Source organism: Polyodon spathula, chromosome 3, assembly GCF_017654505.1.
Source record: "Polyodon spathula isolate WHYD16114869_AA chromosome 3, ASM1765450v1, whole genome shotgun sequence".
In the NCBI taxonomy this organism is placed as follows: domain Eukaryota; kingdom Metazoa; phylum Chordata; class Actinopteri; order Acipenseriformes; family Polyodontidae; genus Polyodon; species Polyodon spathula.
Window position 1 is genome coordinate 89,518,535 of NC_054536.1, and position 22,884 is coordinate 89,541,418.

Consider the following 22,884-nt stretch of genomic DNA (forward strand, 5'->3'; position numbering starts at 1 on the left):
CATCCTTGTTAGGCAGTTTTTTGGGTCTTCCAGTCCTGGGTTTGTCAATTGCAGATGATGTTTTTCTGTACTTGTTGATTTTATGCTTCGGATACCACACCTTGAAAATCAAGTGATGCGAGCAATTGCACTCAATGTGTTTCCTTCTTTATGCAAGTCAAGGTTGTTATAATAGTAGAAAACACTAGTGGAGGCTTTGAGTAAATTGTTGATGCAGCAGAGTAGAAAAATGCAACATGTATAAGACTTGTATATGTGTGTGTGTGTGTGTGTGTGTGTGTGTGTGTGTGTGTGCGTATACTGTTATATTTTCTATGAATACCTACTGATAGTCTTTATATGTTTTCGCTCAAATACATTTACAGCAATATTAATAAGAAGACAACATATGTGTGATCTACTTGGATACAGTTTGGGTGTATTTTTGGTGTTTGTGGAATGATGTTTTTATTTTCGTCCCTTTTCAGCTAATTGACTATCGAGCTGAATTCAGTCAGTGGTGGACCAAAGAGATGAAAACTGTCAAATTTCCAACCCAGGGCACGGTTTTTGATTACTATCTTGACCCACAGACCAGGAAATTCTTACACTGGAATGATAAAGTACCTGCATTTGTGATGGAGCCTGAAGCATCACTGCAGGTGATACAACACTCAGTGAAGTTCAGGTCTCTTGATTTTAGTGTTTAGAAAGTTATGCACAAACAAAACTGTTTCTGAAAGTCCTTGTTTTTATTTTAAGACTGCACCATCCAGTTATTTCTACAGAGGAATTCAGATTGCAATGCTGTGGTTGTGTGTTTGTGATTCCAGGCAGTGCTGGTACACACATCAGAAACTACTCGCCTGAGGTACTTCGTGGACCTGCTTCTGGAAAGAGGGAAGCCAGTGATGCTGGCAGGGAATGCTGGTGTTGGAAAGACAGCACTGGTGGGAGACAGAATGGGGGGGCTCTCTGAAGAATACATGGTCTCTAATGTACCACTGAACTATTACACCACCTCTGCTATGCTGCAAAGTAAGTGCAGAATAACACTTATGTTTGCTTTGCCAGTACATCCTAAGTGGGATTTTGGGGAAGACTCTGAGATTATGGGGTTGATTTGAACAACCTAATATCAGCGGGGATAAACCACATATTTTTTGCTGTTGTTTTTTCAAGGTTGTATTGTAGAAGTGGTCCTGTATCTTGAGCATCACATTTGTTTAAAAAAAACATTTTGGGGAATTTTTAACAGTAACAGAAATTCATAATTAGTCATTTTCTGTAATTCGGTCAGTTGTGTTATGATTTGTTTTTTCTTTAGATAGTGCCATGTCAAATGAAAGTTTCTGTTTTGTTCAGAGGTTCTTGAGAAGCCCTTGGAGAAGAAGGCTGGCCGTAACTATGGTCCTCCGGGTAACAAGAAGCTGATTTATTTTATTGATGACTTGAACATGCCTGCTGTAGACACCTACGGAACAGTTCAGGCACACACTCTCATTCGACAGCACATGGACTACAGGCATTGGTAAGGTTTTATTCACTTATTCTTTTACTTACTGTAGTTGTACTATTTTCTCAAGTGGGTAAGCTGTACACCTAATCTCACTGGGAATGATCGGTGCGCCCATCTAAATATGGGAATGTGATCAACTAAATGTTTAAACTGTGCATTGTGATTTTAATTTTTTACTTTGTACCCACCCCCACCCAAAGGTATGACAGACAGAAGTTAACTCTTAAAGAAATTCACAGCTGTCAGTATGTTGCCTGTATGAATCCAACTGCTGGTAGCTTCACTATCAATTCTCGACTACAGGTATGGATATAACTCTAAAAGTGTACTTATTTAATTGTATTTTATGTTAAAGGGTTGATTTGAACAACTTGTACTCGACTGTGATAAGCAATACTCAATGGAGTTTGTGGTGGTAAACATTCGTCATTTATCAACTGGCGATACAGAGGAAAATCAGGCTAGTAAAGCACAAAACGAAACATCAGTTTTGATTCATTCTTTTTTGTTTTTCACTTTGAGCTTGGTGCCACCTGCTGACAACAAATGGTAATTGGAAAAATGATCATCCACGTTAATTACATAGACAGCAGTTGCGTTAGTGGTGCAATAGGTTTAAAATATGCTATTCAGTTGCCTTTTACTTGAAAAGTTTCATTTTATAAAATAATAATTTACACATTAACCAGAGATAAAACTATTATTATTATTATTATTATTATTATTATTATTATTAGTAGTAGTAGTATTATAACAGAATACATGTTTGCTTGTTTTTCCTGACAGAGACATTTCACAGTGTTTGCAGTGAACTTCCCCTCTGCTGATGCTCTGGAAGCAATCTACAGCCAGATCCTGATGTTCCACTTTCGGCAGTTTACTTTCAACCCAGCTGTGGTGAGAACAGGCTCCACTGTGGTCCAGGCAGCCATCTGGCTCCATCAAAAAATGGTTCAAAACTTTCTGCCGACTGCTATCAAATTCCACTATATCTTCAACCTGAGGGACCTCTCTAACATCTTTCAGGTACAAAGATATGTTTATGGTTGGGCAGAATGGTGTGTGTTACCCAACTGATCTTAACAAACATCTGGTATATTGAAGCAGTCTTGTCAAGGAGTGCTTTGAATCCTAAATCAGTGTGTAATCTCGGGATAGTCATTCACATTGTTACCTTGTACCTTGACTCCAATGCAAAAAAATGAAGAAAGCCATCTGGAAACAAGATTGCAATAAGACTGCGTCAGTTAATCATGACATTTCACTGTGAGATATACTAGTATGAAACATAACAGTTTGAGTGGTGCTGCATGTCTCTCGTTTCCTGTCATGTGTTGCTGCTTATTGATAACAAGCCCCAGGAAGATGTACTGCTGATCACAGAATAATGAAATGCATGTATGTGCATCTGTAGCTGGTGGTCCATCAGCCTTCAATATTGATTCATCAGGACAGCTCACATTTGCATAAGAGAGTATACAGTGCCTATAGAAAGTCTACACCCCCTTAAACTTTTTTCGCATTTTGTTGTGTCAGTGCCAGAGTTTCATGCATTTAAGTGAGGATTTTTTTTTCCACTTATCTACACACCATACTCCACACTGTTAAGGGGAAAAGTTTGTATTGAGAAAAAAATTATATATTAATATTATAAAACTGAAAGATTATAATTGGATAAGTCTTCACGGCCTTGAGTTAATACTTCATGGAAGCACCTTTGGCAGCAATTACAGCTGTGAGTCTGTTTGGATAGGTCTCTACCAACTTTGCACACCTAGATTTGGCAATATTTGACCATTCTTCTTTACAAAACTGTTCAAGCTCTGTCAAGTTCCTTGGGGAGCGTTGATGGACAGCAATCTTCAAGTCATGCCACAAATTTTCAATTGCATTTAGGTCAGAGTTCTGACTGGGTCACTCAAGGACATTTACCTTTTTATTCCTTAGCCACTCCAGTGTAGCTTTGGCTGTGTGCTTTGGGTCCATATCATGCTGAAAGGTGAAATTCCGTCCCAGTTTCAGCTTTCTTGCAGAGGGCAGCAGGTTTTCCTCAAGGACTTATCTATACTTTGCTCCATTCAATTTCCCTTCTATCCTGACAAGTGCCCCAGTCCCTGCCTATGAGAAACATCCGCATAACATGATACTGCCACCATCATGCTTCATGGTAGGGATGGTGTTCTTTGGATGATGCACTGTGTTGGGTTTGCGCCAAACATAACGATTTGCATTTAGGCCAAAAAGTTCAATTTTAGTTTCATCAGACCACAAAACTTTTTGCCACATGGCTACAGAATCTCTTTCTTCTTGCCACCCTACCATACAGGCCAGATTTATTGAGTGCTTGGGATATTGTTGTCACATGCACACTTTGACCAGTCTTGGCCATAAAAGCCTGTAGTTCTTGCAAAGTTGCCATTGGCTTTTTGGTAGCCTCTCTGATCAGTCTCCTTGCTTGGTCATCCAGTTTGGAGGGACAGCCTGATCTAGGCAGGGTCTTGGTGGTGAAATACACCTTTCACTTCTTAATAATCTTCTTGATCATGCTCCAAGGGATTTTCAAGGCCTTTCACATTTTTTTATACCCATCTCCTGATCTGTGCCTTTCAGCAACTTTGTCCTGGAGTTCTTTTGAAAGCGCCTTGGTGCTCATGGTTGAGTCTTTGCTTTGAAATGTACTACCCAGCATAGGGAACCTACAAGAACTGCTAAATTTATCCTGAAATCAAATTAATCGCTACAATTGAACACAGGTGGAGGCCACTTAACTTGGTGTGTGATTTTGAAGGTGATTGGTTAAACCTGAGTTCATTTAAGATTGCTCTTACAAGGGGAGTGAACACTTATCCAACCAAGCTATTTCAGTTTTTATTTTTAATTAATTTTCTACAGATTTCTAGAATATTTTTTTCACTTGGAAGTTGTGGGGTAGGATGTATAGATAAATGAAAAAATACTATTTTAATGCATTTTAATTCCAGACTATAAGGCAACAAAAGGTGAACATTTTTAAAGGGGGTGTAGACTTTGTATAGGCACTGCATCTATACTGCCCTTAAGAAACTAAGGGGAATAGACCACCTGGACTGCAATCTGCATGTTTCCATTTTGAAAGAGATCCGAAGATATGATCTGTTGCTTTAACTTCACCTTTATTAACCCATGGATGCTTGGTGAAGCGAAGGAGGGTCTAATGGAAAGGTTATTTAGCTAATATATGTATGTCATTTCTAATAGTGGGTGTCTGGGGGCCCAATTACCAATGTACCACTGCTGACCCAACCATAATATTTAACTTTTTCTATTCTTTTTGAAGAAATGGCATGATGGGCAAGAAGCGGAAAAGCCCTTAAGACCAGAGGTAACCCACATAGTGTATGTGTTGTGCATGCAGTAGGATTTCACAGTGAGGTGTTGTTTCCCTTGCAGGGCATCTTGTTTTCAGCTCCTGACTGTTTAAAGCAGACTGCAGATTTGGTTCAGCTATGGCTACATGAGTCGTCCCGAGTCTACGCAGACAAACTGGTGGAGTCCAAAGACTCAGAGCTTTTTCACAAAATGCTCCTAGACACTGCGCACAAGTACTTTGACGTAAGTAAGTTTTGACTTTAACTTTACACAATATCAGTCCCATTGGCCGATCTATTGTATTGTTCATTATTATTATAAGCACCGCAAAATACAATAAACACATGGTGGGAAGAAGGGTCCGAGTTTTTTGCTGTTCTGCGCCTCGGGTGTGGAACTCTATTCTGGTTACCATTAGGCAGATTGAGACATTAGATTATTTTAAGACTAAACTGAAAACCTATTTTTGTGCTTTTATATAATTAGTTGTAACTGGAATGTTATGTGAGCTATGTAGTTTTGTTTTTAACTTTGTACAGTGCTCTGGGATGCCATGGTGTGAAGGGTGCTATATACAGATACACTTATATTATATTGTATTGCACACATACTGGGTCCACTGCCCACATGCTTTTTAAACAGGGGAGGCCCTGCCCACCCACTTTTAACAGCGAGGGCGGAGAAATAATTTATATATATATATATATATATATATATATATATATATATATATATATATATATATATATATATATATATATATATATATATATATGAATATTATAAATTAATATTAATTAAATAGCTTAAAAAATAGCTCTTAGGTAGGCTATAAAGGTAAACAAGTATTTTGTAGACAGCTGTATAATATTCTTTTATCAATGTATTCTTTATCAATGTAAATGCTGTACATGGTCATTTTCTTTTGCTTTTTTTACAAAACAAACATTTAATGTATTTTAAAGTAAATTTAAACAATGTTTGTGGGATACCACTCCCTACCCAACATTCAGATAACAAGTTCACTATTATTAGTAGTAGTGTGGTAGTATAGTAGTATTGTTACTGCAAACTTTAAATAACCAGTAGACTATAAATATATAACCTGCTTCAATATTGACATTGGCCCACCCATTTTTAGAAAGGCTCTGGCGCCATTCTATTGTATTGTAGTAATTCAGCTGTTGTTTATGTCATTAAATAAAAATGGGTAGACAAGTTCCATTGTATGGATCTTTTACACACAGTTGGAGCATCACAAAATAAAAAAGGTTTAATCTTGATCTTTAGCATTTATTTGTTTGTATTCTGTATTTATTATATCCTTTCTGTTGTGAAGTTCATAGAAGGTCTTATTTAACTTTGGCAGCCTTTGATTTATTGTTATAATGCCAGAGGGTAAGGATGGTTTAGTGGAGCAGGCTCAAAGCTTTGTTTAATTTGTGTTTCTATGTGCTTCTTTCTTCCGAAGGCTGTGGGGGATCACATTCTACTGCAGAGGCCTCTGATTTATTGCCATTTTGCCAACGGGGTTGGAGATCCCCGTTACATGCCAGTTAAGGAATGGGAGACTCTGAAGAGAATTTTGGTGGAAACTCTCGACAGCTACAATGAACTCAATGCTGCAATGAACCTGGTGCTCTTTGAAGATGCCATGCAGCATGTGTATGTGCATTTTTTAACTGCATTGACTCTCTGTTTAGCGTAGCATTTAATTCGGCATTGTGGACTAGAGCTTCAAATTGGGATGTAGGAATATTTGCGGACCTTAAAAAAAAAAAAAAAGTTATGACCTGCACCTCATCGCTATCAAGAGTGATCAGTAGATTTAGTGAATTCAAGTGACAAAACTTATAATTAACGATTAAACTAAGTGACATGTGGAGAAAGACACAAATCAAAGTTCACGCCTCACCCCCTTCTTTGAAGTCAGTGCTCTCAGGCCTAATCTTGAAGTACCATACGGCAGGTGTAGGAGGGAGGAATGCGCAGATAGCTGCTGTAACACAAACCCATCAGTAGTTTGTTATATTGCTGTGATTTACTATTTCTACTCATCTTGTTTTCTGTCTCATGCCCAGGTGTCGCATAAGCCGCATCCTGGAAGCCTCTCGAGGATACGCCCTGCTCGTGGGAGTGGGAGGCAGTGGGAAGCAGAGCCTGTCAAGACTGGCAGCGTACATCAGCTCTCTAGACGTTTTCCAGGTCACGCTGAGGAAAGGATATGGGATCCAGGACCTGCGGGTATTGTGTCTAAATAAATTCGCCTTGAATTTAATACAAATCTGTTTCTTAAGCTTTATATTATACAAGGGGCTGGGCAGAAATGAGGGAACGTTCGCAATATCAGTTGCAAGTCGGCTTCAGTCATCACGGGCAATGTTGAAGATCTAGAGTGAACTAGTAGCAGGCACTTAGTTGCTGAGTGTCTGTATCCAAGATGGCAGGAAGTGCCCCTATTCTATGAAAAACCGTCTCAAGTGATGGATACACGGATCATTCGTGAGAACTTTGCTGCAGATTACCACTCGACCAGAACTGCAGGCAGCAATAATTGTGTATTAGTTGTGAATGCCTACAGGACAATTCAAACATTGTGCAGGGCCGTGCTGGTTGCCCATGGTCCTACATCCTATTGATGATGTTATGGCAGGTGTTCCTATTATTTTTGTCCAACCCTGTAGCATCTTAACTAATCGTTTCCTAAATATTTCAATTCTGGAGCAGCTTTGCATCTTGAATGAATATTAAATTCCAGTTACAGTAATTACCACTGATTTGTATTTCAGTTTAGACAATTAATCAAATTAGTAGTTTCTTGGCTTTTCACAAGAACTAGATCTCATCCCATCTAGTTTATTCTATTACTGAATGCTAGTCCCATTAGAGACTGAGAATAAATTTTGCTAACTGCTTAATCTTGCAAATCCTGTGCGTCTGTAAAGTGCCACCTACAGTCTAGTTGAGAAAAAAAGACCAAAAAAAACCCCAAAAAACCTCAACAGTCTGTGCTACTTAATTGCCAAAATATAAAATAACTAACACTTTAACATGGTAGCAGCCAAAGAAGGCTTGTAACATGGGACCTGACCATCAGATCAGTCTAATTGTTTATATTCACCAGATGTTGTGCTTGCTAATTTAAATAATTTGTGAATGTATTTTTTTTTCATTTCTTCGCTAACACTTATGAGCCTTGAATATGAACTGCTGTCTCATCAGGTGGATCTGGCCAATTTGTACATCAAGACTGGAGCCAAGAATATGCCCACTGTGTTTCTGCTGACAGATGCCCAAGTCCCAGATGAACGCTTCCTTGTACTAATTAACGACCTGTTGGCATCAGGTGAGTCCTCCACCAGATCTCTTTTAAAGAGCCCTGGCCCATCTCCCCTGAGACATAGGCAGTACAGTATTGCTTCTGCAGCAGTTGGTTAGACATATTGTTGCACAGTCCTTTGAACTAATGAGCTTTTCTATTAAACATTCCTCCCCTTCTCTGCAGGCGAGATCCCAGAGTTGTTCAGCGACGAAGAAGTAGACGGCATCATCACTGGAATAAGGAGTGAGGTCCGAGGACTTGGCTTGCTTGACAGCAGGGAGAACTGCTGGAAGTTCTTTATAGATCGGGTTCGGCAGCAGCTGAAGGTAAGATTCAGATGCACATCTGTTTAAAAGTGTTAGCTCTCTCTCTATAGACTTACATTGTTAACTAACACTGGCATTTGTGATGGAGCCAACAAGAAATATATATTTTTTGCAGCTTTTTGCTGCAGGTTACTTTTCAAATCTGCACATCCAGAAAATATTCCAGACTGTTCAGAATGGATGCATGTGTCTTTAGCTCTCAGCTGGCAGTGCTGGCTGACTTCTTAGCCTTCAGGGCCCCCTGTTGGAAAAACAATAAATTGTTAATGCTGTGCTCTATTATTTCATGACATTTATTTTTCACATTAAATGTAAACATAAAATAAACAATGCCTTTTTTATTTATGTAAAACAATTCTTGAATTCCCAATTATTCAAAGTTTTTTAAAGGACATACAGTACATGACATTTGTTTTGGTAATGATGCAGGTCATATTTGTCAGAAAGCTATTTAGATTTAAAGCGAAATGAGGCCTGATTGTCTCAGCAGTTCCTAGTGGGGAGCAATCCACATTACAAAAGCACCCTGTCAGTTGTCCCTAAGGGGCAGTGTATTCATCTGCTCAGCACACAGCTCTGAAAAGGACAGGGAGAGTGCAGGATGAGAATGTAATGATGATGTGGCAGGAGGAGGGGGTCAAGATGCTCAGAGCTGTCACTGTGGGCACTGTGCCTGACCTTGCAGTGTCACCCTGCACCCTGAATTGGGAGGACCCTTACAGCAGAAAGTGGTGCTGCTTTAGAACTAAGCTTCTGTTGTGTAGGGCACGTGTTCTTAACTGGAAGTCATGCATGCACTTTAAACAACAGAGCTGTGCGGTTCTCCTGTCTGTTCTACTGCGGGCCAGAGATCACATGCTCATTCATATTCATCACAGTTGCATTTAGGAGCGTTTTCAAGGATAGAATGCTGCTCATCCATACTAATAATTCAAATCTGACATGTTTGCACAAGTTAAAAAAATGGAATCTGTTATGCCACCATCAGGATATTGTTAAAATGTGTATTTAGGTGGTAATTTATTTTGTTTAAATTTAAGACATTTATTTTGATAACCTCTTCTACGTTGTCCTCTCCTAAATTCTGTATATAAGACTTGCTAGGCTGTACTTTGCAGGCCTCAGCACAGAACAGAATGTACAATATTCATTGGCTAAACCAGGGTTCCAAACTCTGTGCAAGCGCTTTACCAATGAGATTTCTTGATGACTGGTTAGTTCTAACCAAGCTTTTCCCTATTCCTCGATGTAACTTTAGACTGGGATTTTTCTGTTTCCTTTCATCAGCTGTTTTCATTAGATCAGAAAATCTTTGGTATCCAGTGTATGCAAATGTATGTGCAGAAATTACATGTCGTCCACTAGACTTCTAGGAGCTACACGAGTCATGTGCAACTAATGACAGTGACTTTACAAGAGGCATGATAGTGGGTTCCTGTGCAACAGGTTCGGCCCTCATGCATAAGCTGCATTGACCAACTTGTCCCAGCAGGTCATGATGGATGAAGGCAGCAACCTATTGTGACAAGTTACAGATGTACTATGGTAGCCCACACACCTATTTCCAGTCAAACAGTGCACTGGGACCTACTCATTGCACGTCACACATTTTTTTGACCAGTCAAAGCAGGACAGTTCATTAAAACAGTTACTTCTGGAGCGTTTGTTATAGATGCAGTATTTAGCTTTTTACAGCTGCGGCATGTCTTTTCTGGACATCTGAATATATGCACTTGTCAGCGGTTCCTGTGAATTGAAACCTCCATGCTTCTTGTTACTTTGATCACAGCCTGTGTTTCCCAGCAGTGTTAGTAATCTCTCTCTTTCTCTCTCATTCCTCCCTGTCCCACAGGTTGTCTTGTGTTTCTCCCCAGTTGGCTCCACCCTGCGCATCAGAGCCCGGAGGTTCCCTGCCATAGTTAACTGCACGGCTATCGACTGGTTTCACAAGTGGCCTCAGGAGGCCCTGCAGTCTGTCAGCAGGAGGCTCATTGAGGAGATTGAGGGGATTGAGGTCTGTGCCGCCTTGCTGTCACTCACAACATAAAAATCACAACAGGGTGATTATTTTTTTAACAGTGCAAAATTGATTTCTCAAAAGACAAACACTGTAGTTAGGATTTGTCACCTTGTGCTTCACAAGGTAGAAACAGTAATGATATTACTGTTCCAGATTATACAAATTAACCTAGAATATAAAGAGACTAACATTTTACCATTAGAGCAGCAGACTTAAGTAATACGTGTATTTTGACAAGAAAGAAACCATCAAGCCCCCTCTCTTTGTAGAAAGCAAATATTATTTTGCTGCCATTAAAATGTCGTAACTGTCAAACTACATTTAATTAAGATTGTTTTATTTTTCAAAATTAATCGTTTAAAATTTCAGTTGATTTTTCATAATTAGTTCTGCATCATGAGGAAAAATAGATAATTAGATATGTGCGACTCGCAGCCCAATGACTCACGTTGTGTTATTTGAATTATTTTTGTGTTAGCACAACAAGATGAGCCTTGAGGAGAAATCATTCATGCTAATGAAATTACTGTAATTAGTAATCTCAGGCTGACCCTTTCAAAGCCGCAGCTGTTAAAGTCAGGAAGTGCTGTCACTGATGACCTTCTCATAAGAGAAGTGACACATTGCGAGTGAAGGAGAGACCCCTCCTCAAAGGGCTCGCAGAATAGCTTGAAAGCACAGAGAATTACAGGCAGCTGCTCTCTGGACCAGCGTGCCTCCCCCTGCTGTGCTGTTTTGTTAAGCAAGATGACAACAGTTATTTTATCACTCTGAGATGGGCCCTTTCAGGCCAGTTGCAGCCTTTCTGACAGAAAGTAAAAGAAGAAGCGAGTCAAAAGGCTGTGGTGGTTTAATTACCAACAAAGCTGCTTCTGCACTTGAGATTCCAGCACTGCTGCTGTGTCACCAACCCACTCAGCAAGTACAATGATTTTAATAGGAAGCGTTCCCTTGAGATAATGGGCTTGTGTCGTGATCATGAGATTATATTACTTGGCTTGGGTGCAGGTTTTCTAACCATGTTTGCAGGTATTTTAGTTACAGCTCATTTTCATTTGGGCCATAAATGAAAAATCTTTTATTGGTCCAGTGGATGCCTTCAGCTTCATTATCAGATGAAAATATGTTAATAGTGGTTACAATTCAAACACTTATAACTACCAGTAACATGTTTAAATGTAGTACATTATACACACGCATACTTAATGAGCAGGGTGAAACATTGTTCCCAGATATTTTTCTTATTTTAAATCTTAATTGGCAGCATTTTTTTTGTAAATGATATGCCACTTCAGTATATGTTTCTGTAGCTCGTTTATTTTGTATCAGAGGATTTTCAGCAGCTTGTGATTACTTAAACTGTTTCTACTTGAACATTGTGCAATAAGTGATCATTAGCAACCTGGGAACTGCGATTCGGAAAGTTTAAGGAGTTGGAGAACATCAAGGATAATGTAAACACAGCTGCCTTTCACAGTCCACATGTCAGAGATGAAATACATTCATTCAGCAGTGGTTTTCAATGTGTAATCACTCTGGTTGCAATGCCTGCATTTCAGATTGAGTGAGTCGAGGCTATCTGAATAAAATGGCAGAATTTATGAAGATAGTATTTCAAAGCATATCGGATCCCTGTGTTAAATTCCTTAATCCTGCTTCTCTGCTCCACTCCTGATTTTTACAGCCTAGCATTCAGGAATCAATTAGTCTTTTCATGGCCTACGTTCACACCAGTGTCAACGAGACCAGTGAAAAATACCGGCAGAATGAGAAGCGGTACAATTACACCACCCCCAAGAACTTTCTCGAGCAAATCACCCTCTACAAAAACCTGCTGGGGAGGAAAAGGCAAGAACTTTCACAAAAAATGGAGCGTCTTGCCAATGGGATAGAGAAACTGAAGACCACAGCATCTCAGGTACTGTGCACAAATCTCAGTATTTTAAGGCGGTTTGCTACAGTGATATCCATGGAAATGTATTTATATTTTTTGTCATTTAATTTACATTATTGTAAAAAAACAAATACTCTACTAAAAGTCATTCCCAGGTGGTGGTTATTATTGTTGATGTTGTTATTATTATTATTATTATTATTATTATTATTATTATTATTATTATTATTGTAATATTCAATACAGCACAAATAGGCACAAATAGTCTTAACAGTAATAAACAATAGTCAAACCCACTAAACAATATTGAAACAGCTACTGGGGCAGCAGTTTTGTAGAGAAAGACAGATGAAGTATTGAAGTAATATTTTTATTGTATTGAAAAATAACACAGGATGTCTTAGAATATCTCTGTGTTATTGTATCATGTCACAGGCATGGCACACCTAAAATGAATGAAGGCTCCCGACTGATTGAAAGGGCCTTGAATTATAATAATCTTTAACATTAACAAATAAATCAATGAAGATTTGTGGCAGCTGGGTTGTTTCCCAATAATATACCACATCGCACATAGCTATTATCAGAAGAGTGCAGTATGTAAGGTGTAAGAACATTTGTTTAAACTACCTTTAGAATTTATGGCTTCTTTTGAGCTATTTTTCAATTGTGAGTTGAAGTTGTTTAAATGATATTAATGCCTGCAGCTTCACAATAAAACATTGTCTGACCTGACCTTTACATATTCAATATTACAATGATCAACGTAATGTCACCTTTGACACTTTTTTCAATTCACACTGTCGAACATTTTTATCATTTGGACTATACAACACTAATGCCCGCTGACTAGTTTAATTCATTCCAGTTGTATTACTGTCTGGATTTTATTAATGATTTTAAGAAATTGGTTCCAAACTTCAGTCTTCTAAATTACCGTGGGTGTTTTTAAATGACTTGTTAAGCTATTTTAGTTCAACTAAAATATATAATTGTATTTAAATCAGTTTATGTTGTACATGTTTGTGCTCTAAGGTTGAGGACCTCAAAGCTAAACTTGCATCGCAAGAGGTTGAGCTGAATCTAAAGAATCAGGATGCTGAAGCCTTAATTACTAAGATCGGGCTGCAGACTGAGAAAGTGAGCCATGAAAAGAGCATAGCCGATGCAGAGGAGCAGAAGGTAAGATGACTCCTGAAAAGAGTGATGAACACAGCAGAGCTGCAGTCACATTTCTATTAAATTAGTATCTCGCCACACAATTATTGCAGATCATATTCAGAAAACATTATCTTGCACAAAACAAGTGTTTTTTATCTCTGCCATTCACTTTCATTGGGATTCCAAGTCCTGTTATCCTGCAATAACTGAAACCAGTACGGTTTCAGTAAAACAACTTAATAAAAGCTCTCACTGACAGCACAGCACAGCAGTGACACGAATTGACTGTTTACACTATGGGCTAGGCATTCAGTGTTACATATAGACAGCTGGCAGTATTAAGCATTAAACAAATAAGTGCCCCTTTCAATGCTTCATGCTAGGTTGCGGCAATCCAAGCTGAAGTGTCTGCAAAACAAAAAGACTGTGAAGATGACCTGTCTAAGGCTGAACCAGCACTAGTGGCAGCTACTGCTGCACTGAATACCTTAAACAAGGTAAGGCATCTTTAACCATCAATACTAATTAACATTTAATAAATGATAGGATGTAAGTCTAGTTTATTAAGTGAGTTTGTTTGTGACGTGGTGCTAGGAATGGAGATGTTAAGAACATAAGAACATAAGAAAGTTTACAAAGTTTACCTTACACTTTTCTCTATTAAATGTCATTTGCCATGTGTCTGCCCAGTTCTGAATCTTGTCTAGATTATTTGTTAACCTGTGCTGCTACACTCAATGTCACTTATATTCTTTGAAGGTGAACCTAACAGAACTGAAGACCTTCCCAAACCCCCCAATGGCTGTAACCAATGTGTCTGCTGCAGTGATGGCTTTGATGGCTCCCAAAGGTAAAGTTCCAAAGGACAGAAGCTGGAAAGCTGCAAAGATCTTCATGGGAAAGGTAAATAATCATAGTAACCCTTTCACAACGTTCTCTTGTGGTGTGCTTTTAAAAAAGTTACCAAGGATCCTGTGGATTTGGGTGATGTGTTTGGCATGTCATTGGTCTCATTAAAACTTAAATGCTCGATCACAAAATACTGCCACATCTACAGGGCCAACTTTTGCACTTGACTTTTTGCTTTTTCTTCCCACAGGTTGATGATTTCTTGCAGGCGCTTATACATTATGATAAAGAACACATCCCTGAGAATTGTCTGAAAGTGGTGAAGGAGGAGTATCTAAAGAACCCGGAGTTTCACCCTGACCTTGTTCGCACCAAGTCTTTTGCAGCATCTGGGCTTTGTGCCTGGGTCATCAACATCATCAGATATTATGAGGTACTGTTTTCTGGATAGTACAATGGTCCGGTTGCTTCAGAATAAGACAATCCATGACAGCTGTACTATTTATTCTTTGACAGCACATTTCCCATATATATGTGTGTGTGCGCTACTACCAGTATATAAATACTGTACTGTATTATGTTTATTTTTTGTTTGTTTTTAAAGTTAAATTACAATGGAATGTAAGCCGTGATTGCACAGAAGGCATTTAATCAAGGATACATTATGTTCTATTTTTACTGGCTATTTTAAGAGAAAATCCAACCTTCACTCTAACCTGACTTAGAGATAAGCTGTAACGATTTCCTGTGTAAGTGAAGGCCTGTTCGGGATTAGAGATGTGTGGCATTGTTGTTTTTATTTTATTTTTTTTTGTGATTGTAGGTGTTCTGCGATGTGGAACCGAAGAGACAAGCCTTGTCACAGGCAAATAATGATTTGGATACAGCCACAGGAAAGCTGGAGACAATCAGGAAGAAGCTAGTTGTAAGTATACTCTTTAATGCCTCTGTAGCTAAACGTGTTCGTTATAGTCATGTGGTTATAATAATACACAGATGATTAAGCAGAAAAGATTCGCTCTCCATATACAGTGTTCTATCAGTTACACTTTTCTAAACAGTTCCATGATTATCAAACTTTGTTTGTTTTATTTGGAAAAAAAACACATAAATAATCATCAGTTAAAATGTAATGAACAAGGCCTATCGAACCGCAATACTCCGTTATCACATATGTACTCCAAAGCCACCAACTACACCCGTGTGCAAACATACTCCTAAAACACCCTTTGTGCATAAAACATATTAAGGCTGCACTTGAAATTCTTCTTCAGTATTAAATGATTAAAAAGTAAATCTGCAGTTCACTGAATGTGCCTCTTGATCATACAAACAGTGTTATGTTGTTTTAAAAACCTGACCACAATGAACCCACTTTTATTTCAGAACCAAAACAGAATGAGATCAGATGGACTGATGTCAATGCTGGGATGCTTTTCTGTATGACATCACTTTTAGATAGCTAGCTAATTAACAGATTGTTGTGCATGCTCAGATTTATACTGTAACTTGCTGTAACGCCATTGCATATTTTCATTTTTTTTTGGTGGGGGGGGGTTAAAATATTTGTAGGATTTGGATGCTAATCTGCGTCGGCTCACTACCCGGTTTGAGAAGGCGACTGCAGAGAAAGTGCGCTGTCAGGACGAGGTGACCAGAACCAACAGGACAATCGAACTGGCAAACAGGCTGGTGAAGGGGCTTGAGGTAAGAAATCATGTCCAGAAATTCAAATCCATCTTGGAAACACTGGGACCTGTGCTGTTACTACTTTGTGCAGTCTTATAGGTTTATTTTAATAATAATAATAAAAAATGAATCATTTAAAAATAAAAATGCTTTTGATGTAAAAGTTTACCACAGTATCCTTTCAGTTTTCCCATGGTTATACTATGAGTTTACCATAATTTACCTTGGTTTGCCATGTTAATTAACATGTTTTACTATGCCTTGCAATTCTTTGCAGTGCATACCTATGCTTTCATTATGCTTTATTACACTTTGCTATGCTTTTGTAGGGCTGTTTAGATGGCAGATACCTTGATTTCTTAAAGTTTTACATTACAGCTATTAAATCATTCAAATGAATTGCATGTGTCCAATTGGGAAAGCCCTTCAGGTGTTTGCCACTAAGAAACGGAAATACAATGAGGACAGTTTTTCTTATGGTGGTTCAATTCTTGATGCCAAGCCTTTGATTTCTCAGAATGAATAAGTTCAGAGTAGTGCAGTAGACCTCTAAAACATATCAAGACAGATGATTTTGTCTCTGTGGCATTGACCTGAATGCACTGGTGTTTAATAAATCAGACAGTTTATATTTAATCATTAACTTACTCCAAAATCTGAACAGCTGTTCAAAATTAAAAACGGTTCACCCCAGACAGAAAGATATTACAGGCAATCCATAATACATTAGGATAAAATGATAGTGATTTTTAACTGTCTAGAAATGTATTATGCTGCATGTTCAGGCTCTTAAACCCTTGTTAGCCAAAGTCACTAGTGATTTATTGTGTTGGTGTCATGGTAACATTATTGATGACCTAAATGGATGCTGAGTGAAATTTTACTTCAACTTTCAAAGCCTTTTTAGGGAATTGCATTTGTATACTTTTTATTGTTTATAACCGCTGACCAGAAATGATCAGGGAGGGCACAGATTAATCAAATGTACCTTGTAGATTTTCTGTCTGCTGTCTGACATCAGCCAAGGATCTAAGAGAAGGAAATGTCAGAGCAAGAGCACAGCAAAGTTTACTGTATTTGTTTTTATTATAAAAAGCTGTCTTGTTTTTCTCAATTGATCATTTGTCACTAAACAAAGATTTTTATTTATTTTTGGATCATGCAGAAAATCTGTTTTTATATGATGTTCTAAAATGTGGAGCATCTGGTTTGTATATCTGCATATTAGGGTTTGCAAAGTTTGTATGTTTTGTATATTACTAGATTACATGTTTAAATGCAACCGTGCATTTGAACAAATGATGTAAAAAGTAATTATCTCACTGATAATAAGACAGACAGTGGCATTTCCAAATTTAGTTTTTAATGGTTATTTCCCTATGCTTACTAAAATGACAAAAGAAAGATTATAGAGGAAATTTAGAAATAATATATTAACTCATTTTAATGTAATTAAAATTGTTTAAAAATAAAGTATTAAAAGATTACAGGGTAGTTAAAATGTCCCATTAACATTACAGAAAATAAAAAACTGACATTTTAATCATGCCACTAAGGACAGAACAGGTCGGTAAACTAAAGTCATGTCACACATTACCTTGGTCCGGGGTTAGGTGGGTTTTCATATTTAGGCCATGAAACGATCATGTAAACTCTGTGATTGCTATTTCTTTTTATTGGATTATTGCTTCAATAGAATGTATTTCTCTGTTTCGTTTAAATTATTTTTACCTAGGGAAGTTCAACCTAAGAAATAATATAAATACATGCAATGTGAGTAGTATTGTGTGGATATAAAACAGATAATATTCGAATGGTTTTATTGTAACATTTGTAAATCTTCGTATTGTCTTCTGCAGTCTGAGAACATCCGCTGGGCTCAATCGGTGCAGCTTTTTGAAGCTCAAGAGAAAACTCTTTGTGGCGACGTCCTGCTAACAGCAGCCTTTGTGTCTTACATTGGATCCTTTACTAGACATTACCGCCAGGAATTAGTGGAGAGCATGTGGATCCCTTTCTTAAAATCCCAGAAGGCAAGTCATCTTTACAACATAGAATATTTAATAGACAGTGTTGATTTATGTTGGTGCATTATAATTGCAAAGAATGTAGGGTAAATTAATATAACTATGATTGTGTGTGATCTGCAAAGTATTTTGGAACCCGAATGCCAAACTGTTTTAATGCAAAGCAGTGCATAGGAATCCCTTTGGATAAATGCATATGTTATTTCTTCTTACATTCATGCAATAGGTGAACTGTATAACTTTTAAAATAACATTTATAATCCTCGTTATAGGAAGTGATTTGATTATTGTTTTTAAACATACACAGACTGATGATATTTGACTTCTTTTAGGTTCCCATCCCATTGACGGAAGGACTGGATCCAATCAGCATGCTAACTGATGATGCTACCGTGGCAGCTTGGAATAATGAAGGTTTGCCTAGTGATAGAATGTCAACGGAGAATGCCACCATTCTGACCAACTGTGAGCGCTGGCCTCTAATGATCGACCCTCAACAGCAAGGAATCAAATGGATAAAAAACAAATACGGGAGTGATCTGAAAGTTGTATCTTTAGGGCAGAAAGGGTAAGAATCTACAGAATCACCAACAGCTTCTTTGGAAAAAGGTTATTGAACATCTCTTGTGTCTAAGTAAAATGCAGCGACACATTCCTTGGAATATTAAAATAGTTTAACATGTCTCAAAGGTGTGCCCCTCTGTTTTAAAGAAGTGTTGCAAGTAATAATTTATGCTGTGCTTTTAGATATTTAGATACTATTGAGAGAGCTGTGGCTGGTGGTGAAACTGTTCTGATTGAAAACCTAGAGGAAACAGTGGAGCCTGTTCTTGATACATTGCTAGGGAGGAACACTATTAAGAAGGGAAGGTGAGTACCTGGGATTTGTTCAAACTTTTCCTTCATCAAACCAAGCATCCAGGAATACAATGACATACTTCAAACATTTCAGGATTACATCTATTGCTAGATTATATATGTAAGCGAAGAAGACATGGGTTGTGTCAGTTCAGCACACGTATCTTATTAACTTATAAAATGGCTCATTATTATTTTAAAACTGTGATTTTACTGATTTAGATTGAAATGGGATCTCAGCAATTGGTTGTAATCATGTAACCATGTGGCATTGGAATTGTTGGCAGCCAGTCAGGATGCAGGACATTTCTAAGCCATTTTGTAATTTAAATTGAATCATGTTCCTTTTCAGTACAAGAAAAAAAAAACGGTCTGTATCAATATATATCACTGGTTTAGATGGCATTATACCACATGGTCAAACTTTGCTGGAGCCTATAGGAATCAAAGTTTATCGAAGCCCCCTGAGGCTGAACAGTCTTACATTAATTCGTCTCTTCCCTGCTCATTCTCAGATGGTAGCAAAACAGGCAGAAACTGTTTACCTAGGTCAATATCAGACAACTCCAAACAAGAAGTGTGAGCAGGTCTCCTCTCAGAATAGAATAGGGGAGATTCAAGATTACAACCCTTGCAGTTCAGGGAGCCTGACTGGATTCCTATCTGATTATTGAATCTGATTGAAAAGGCCAAGGTCAATGTTGTTAGTCACAATTACACAGGGCACAAGAAGGAAAGGCTCTGATAATCTTCAGGGCAGGTCAACGTGTTCTCTGGCTGAGGAGTGAAACGCCTCCCTAAGGACAGCTTGAAGAACTGATGAATGTCAGCACCAAGCCCGAGAGGAGCCATGTATCTACCCTGGAGCATTTTGTTCTAGCAGTATAGTAATTAAAGTGCTAGGAATAAATATTCCATCTAGGATGATTACTGCAAAGAAAAGCCTCGTCGAATGCCTTAAAGCTTGTTAAATATGCAGCTGAATTGGACTTGATACGTAATAGACATAACCACTTAGTTTCAACTAACCAAGATTTTGATTTAGAAGATTTGGCATCCCTTTCTTGGAGAGTCAGCCAGGACAGTATCTTATCAGAAGTGGCATACATCTGATTGAGGCTGAATTAAGTTTATTAGGATCTGCTTATACCCTTCCTTCAGTAAGGATCTGGTACGCACTGTTTTATCAGAAATATGTATAGTCTGTGGTATGAAGCGAGAGAGAACAGAGAGAGGGAGACAGACTGAAACTCCCTACCCATATCATATCAAAGTTTGTAATCAGGAGGTGCAACTGACTGCCGGAGTAAAATCTGAGTACATTTTCCTATATTACTGCTTCCTATAGTATGGGTGATTTTATCACACAGGGACATTATAGTGTAAAATGATCCCGTTTTAATGACATGGATGATAAAGTATATTAAAAGAAAAATAATCTATGTAATCCTCAATTGAGTTCCTCCACCACTTACATTCCCAGAACCTTGGTAATTTCTACTGGTAAATCCGATTATACATTTATTCCTTGTAGATGGCCTAGTACCTTGTTTTTCCTTTGATTTAATAAAGGCTACTAAGTTGTTAGTGATGGATATGGTGCAACCCAACAGCTGAAGTTCATTAATAATTGGAATGTTGTAGAGTGTGAAGTAATGAATACTAATTATTCCTTTCGTGTCTGACAGAACCCCATGGGGCAATCCATCAGCACAGACTTTAATTTGGTCTAGTAATGGTTCTATCAATAGTGCATTAATTCTGTGTTGTAAAGATATAGAGTTGAACCTGGCCCACACTGTTGAAGGCAGTGCCGTAAAATGGCCATTTGCTGACAACCGTTTGGTAATTAGAAAAAATAAATAAATAAACATGGGGTTTCAGACAATCCTAATTTAAATGAAATACTCATAGTGATATATATTAACTGCAAGGGCATCACTTATCTCCGATCTGAAATTCGTATTATCTGCAAGGCAGCATCAACCTGTGTTATTTTAAAATGTACTTCTAGGTCACTTGCGTTGTACGTTCCTAATTATTTGCTAAAATGTTGTTGAATGCTGTAAAGATCCCACCTCAGGAGTACAGCGTATCAGATCACAAGTAGTTTTCACTGTAGATGGAGAAAAAAGGGCTAGTTGAAAATGTTCTTACCCTATATAATTAGCTAATTTTGCTTCATAAAGCTGAATGAAACCCGCTGAATAAGGTTACGTTAACATATTGAACTACATATGTATGCTTAACGAAACACTGACAAATAAAAAAATGTGACATTTCGAAATGCAACATACAAATACTGTACTACTATTATTTTTTCCGGTAGACTTTTGCGATATCATTTTGTAGTTTCTTTGATTACATGATAAATAAAATATATAAATTATGTTCATAGTTTTTTTTTTTTTTTTGTCTCAATTCTAAAATTGTAGGTAAGGCAGAACTTTTGGCCCTAGCTGTGTAGTGTCCTGTTCTAGTGATAGCTTAACATTCAACACTATTGACTCTTCAGATACATCAGGATCGGGGATAAGGAGTGCGAGTACAGCAGTAGGTTCCGGTTAATTCTGCACACCAAGCTGGCCAACCCCCACTACAAGCCGGAGATGCAGGCCCAGAGCACACTCATCAACTTCACTGTGACTCGGGATGGGCTGGAGGAGCAGCTGCTGGCTGAGGTGGTCAGCACAGAACGGCCCGACCTGGAGAAACTCAAGGTGGGTCTGGAGGCTTCACAGCAAAGGACTTCGCTCAAGTGCGGCACTGCATCTGTTGTCGCAGGGATTAATCATTCATCAGTGCACTTCACTGGTAACCGTTTCAATTCCCATTTTCACACTGTAGGTGCCATTATCACAACCATGATACAGCCTATTACTTTTGTTCTTGTTGAAGAGTAGGCAGCTTAATTTTCATTTCAATTCGTTATTTATTTATTTTCATTTTTTTCCTGCCCCCTTACCTTTTATAAGGCCGTTTCACCCGAGTTCAGGAGCTACATTGCAGTTCAAGCTTCCTGTGGTAGATACATGTAACATTACGGAAGCTCTTTAGCGCTATGAAAAGAATTGGATTTATTGCCTTATTACGAGATAATATTTATATTCTTCTTTTGGCCTTTACTGATGGAGAATGTCAGGGCAGCAGTGCACCTAACACACAGCTATAAAAAGGACTCTTGGTGTTTGTGTTTCCTGCTGCAGTCTGAGCTCACCAAGCAGCAGAACGACTTCAAGATCGAGCTGAAGAGGCTGGAGGATGAGCTGCTGACCCGCCTGTCTGCAGCCAAGGGGAGCTTCCTGGGCGACACAGTGCTGGTGGAAAAGCTAGAGACCACCAAGCTGACCGCCGCTGAGATTGAGTGCAAGGTAAGCAGGACTCCACGTGAAAGGGTAGCGTCGCTGGCAAGGCTGGTTAACGGAAGGAGGGAGACTCTGATACAGAGATCTGCGGTTTAAACACTGAAGCACACTTTTATTAAACAAAAATAAAAAGGTTAAACAAATAAATGAACAATGCAAAGAAAAGAAGAACTCGCACCCGAGCAATGCTATCACAGTGTGAGCGCCATGAGCACAGCCTGCTGCTCCCAGCTCTTCTCATAACTACCTCCAACAAACAAAGCTTCTAGCTCTCTTTATATACCATGATTTAATTGATGATCAATTATTCAATTAAGACCCAGTCACATTCCATTCCATATTTGGCAGGAATGGAAATAACCACATCCCTGCCAAAATTAAATACAAAACACCGTTTACATGTGCAGCGCTCCACTCCACTTTCTTCGTTACATACATTGTAGTCCATAAGAAAGCAGTGTCTAATCAAACAGCAAGGTCAAAGGGTAGAACTTTTTTTTTCTGAAAGTCACCCATTTTCATTTTGA

The 22,884-nt window shown here is 38.3% G+C and overlaps 1 protein-coding gene across 1 annotated transcript in view; it reads left to right on the plus strand.

Moving 5' to 3' along the window:
- The window catches only part of LOC121313602 (dynein heavy chain 11, axonemal-like), a 69,042-nt gene that overhangs the window by 31,766 nt on the left and 14,392 nt on the right, over positions 1 to 22,884 (plus strand). The window contains exons 45-67 of the mRNA XM_041246303.1: positions 468 to 641; positions 813 to 1,017; positions 1,345 to 1,510; positions 1,699 to 1,801; positions 2,285 to 2,524; positions 4,928 to 5,089; positions 6,318 to 6,511; positions 6,928 to 7,090; positions 8,069 to 8,192; positions 8,352 to 8,494; positions 10,347 to 10,508; positions 12,199 to 12,432; positions 13,444 to 13,590; positions 13,953 to 14,066; positions 14,329 to 14,472; positions 14,669 to 14,851; positions 15,242 to 15,343; positions 15,991 to 16,125; positions 17,967 to 18,140; positions 18,467 to 18,702; positions 18,882 to 19,004; positions 21,508 to 21,712; positions 22,199 to 22,363. Of these exons, the coding sequence (XP_041102237.1) occupies positions 468 to 641; positions 813 to 1,017; positions 1,345 to 1,510; positions 1,699 to 1,801; positions 2,285 to 2,524; positions 4,928 to 5,089; positions 6,318 to 6,511; positions 6,928 to 7,090; positions 8,069 to 8,192; positions 8,352 to 8,494; positions 10,347 to 10,508; positions 12,199 to 12,432; positions 13,444 to 13,590; positions 13,953 to 14,066; positions 14,329 to 14,472; positions 14,669 to 14,851; positions 15,242 to 15,343; positions 15,991 to 16,125; positions 17,967 to 18,140; positions 18,467 to 18,702; positions 18,882 to 19,004; positions 21,508 to 21,712; positions 22,199 to 22,363 (3,798 nt within the window). The remainder of the gene's footprint in view (positions 1 to 467; positions 642 to 812; positions 1,018 to 1,344; positions 1,511 to 1,698; positions 1,802 to 2,284; positions 2,525 to 4,927; positions 5,090 to 6,317; positions 6,512 to 6,927; positions 7,091 to 8,068; positions 8,193 to 8,351; positions 8,495 to 10,346; positions 10,509 to 12,198; positions 12,433 to 13,443; positions 13,591 to 13,952; positions 14,067 to 14,328; positions 14,473 to 14,668; positions 14,852 to 15,241; positions 15,344 to 15,990; positions 16,126 to 17,966; positions 18,141 to 18,466; positions 18,703 to 18,881; positions 19,005 to 21,507; positions 21,713 to 22,198; positions 22,364 to 22,884) is intronic.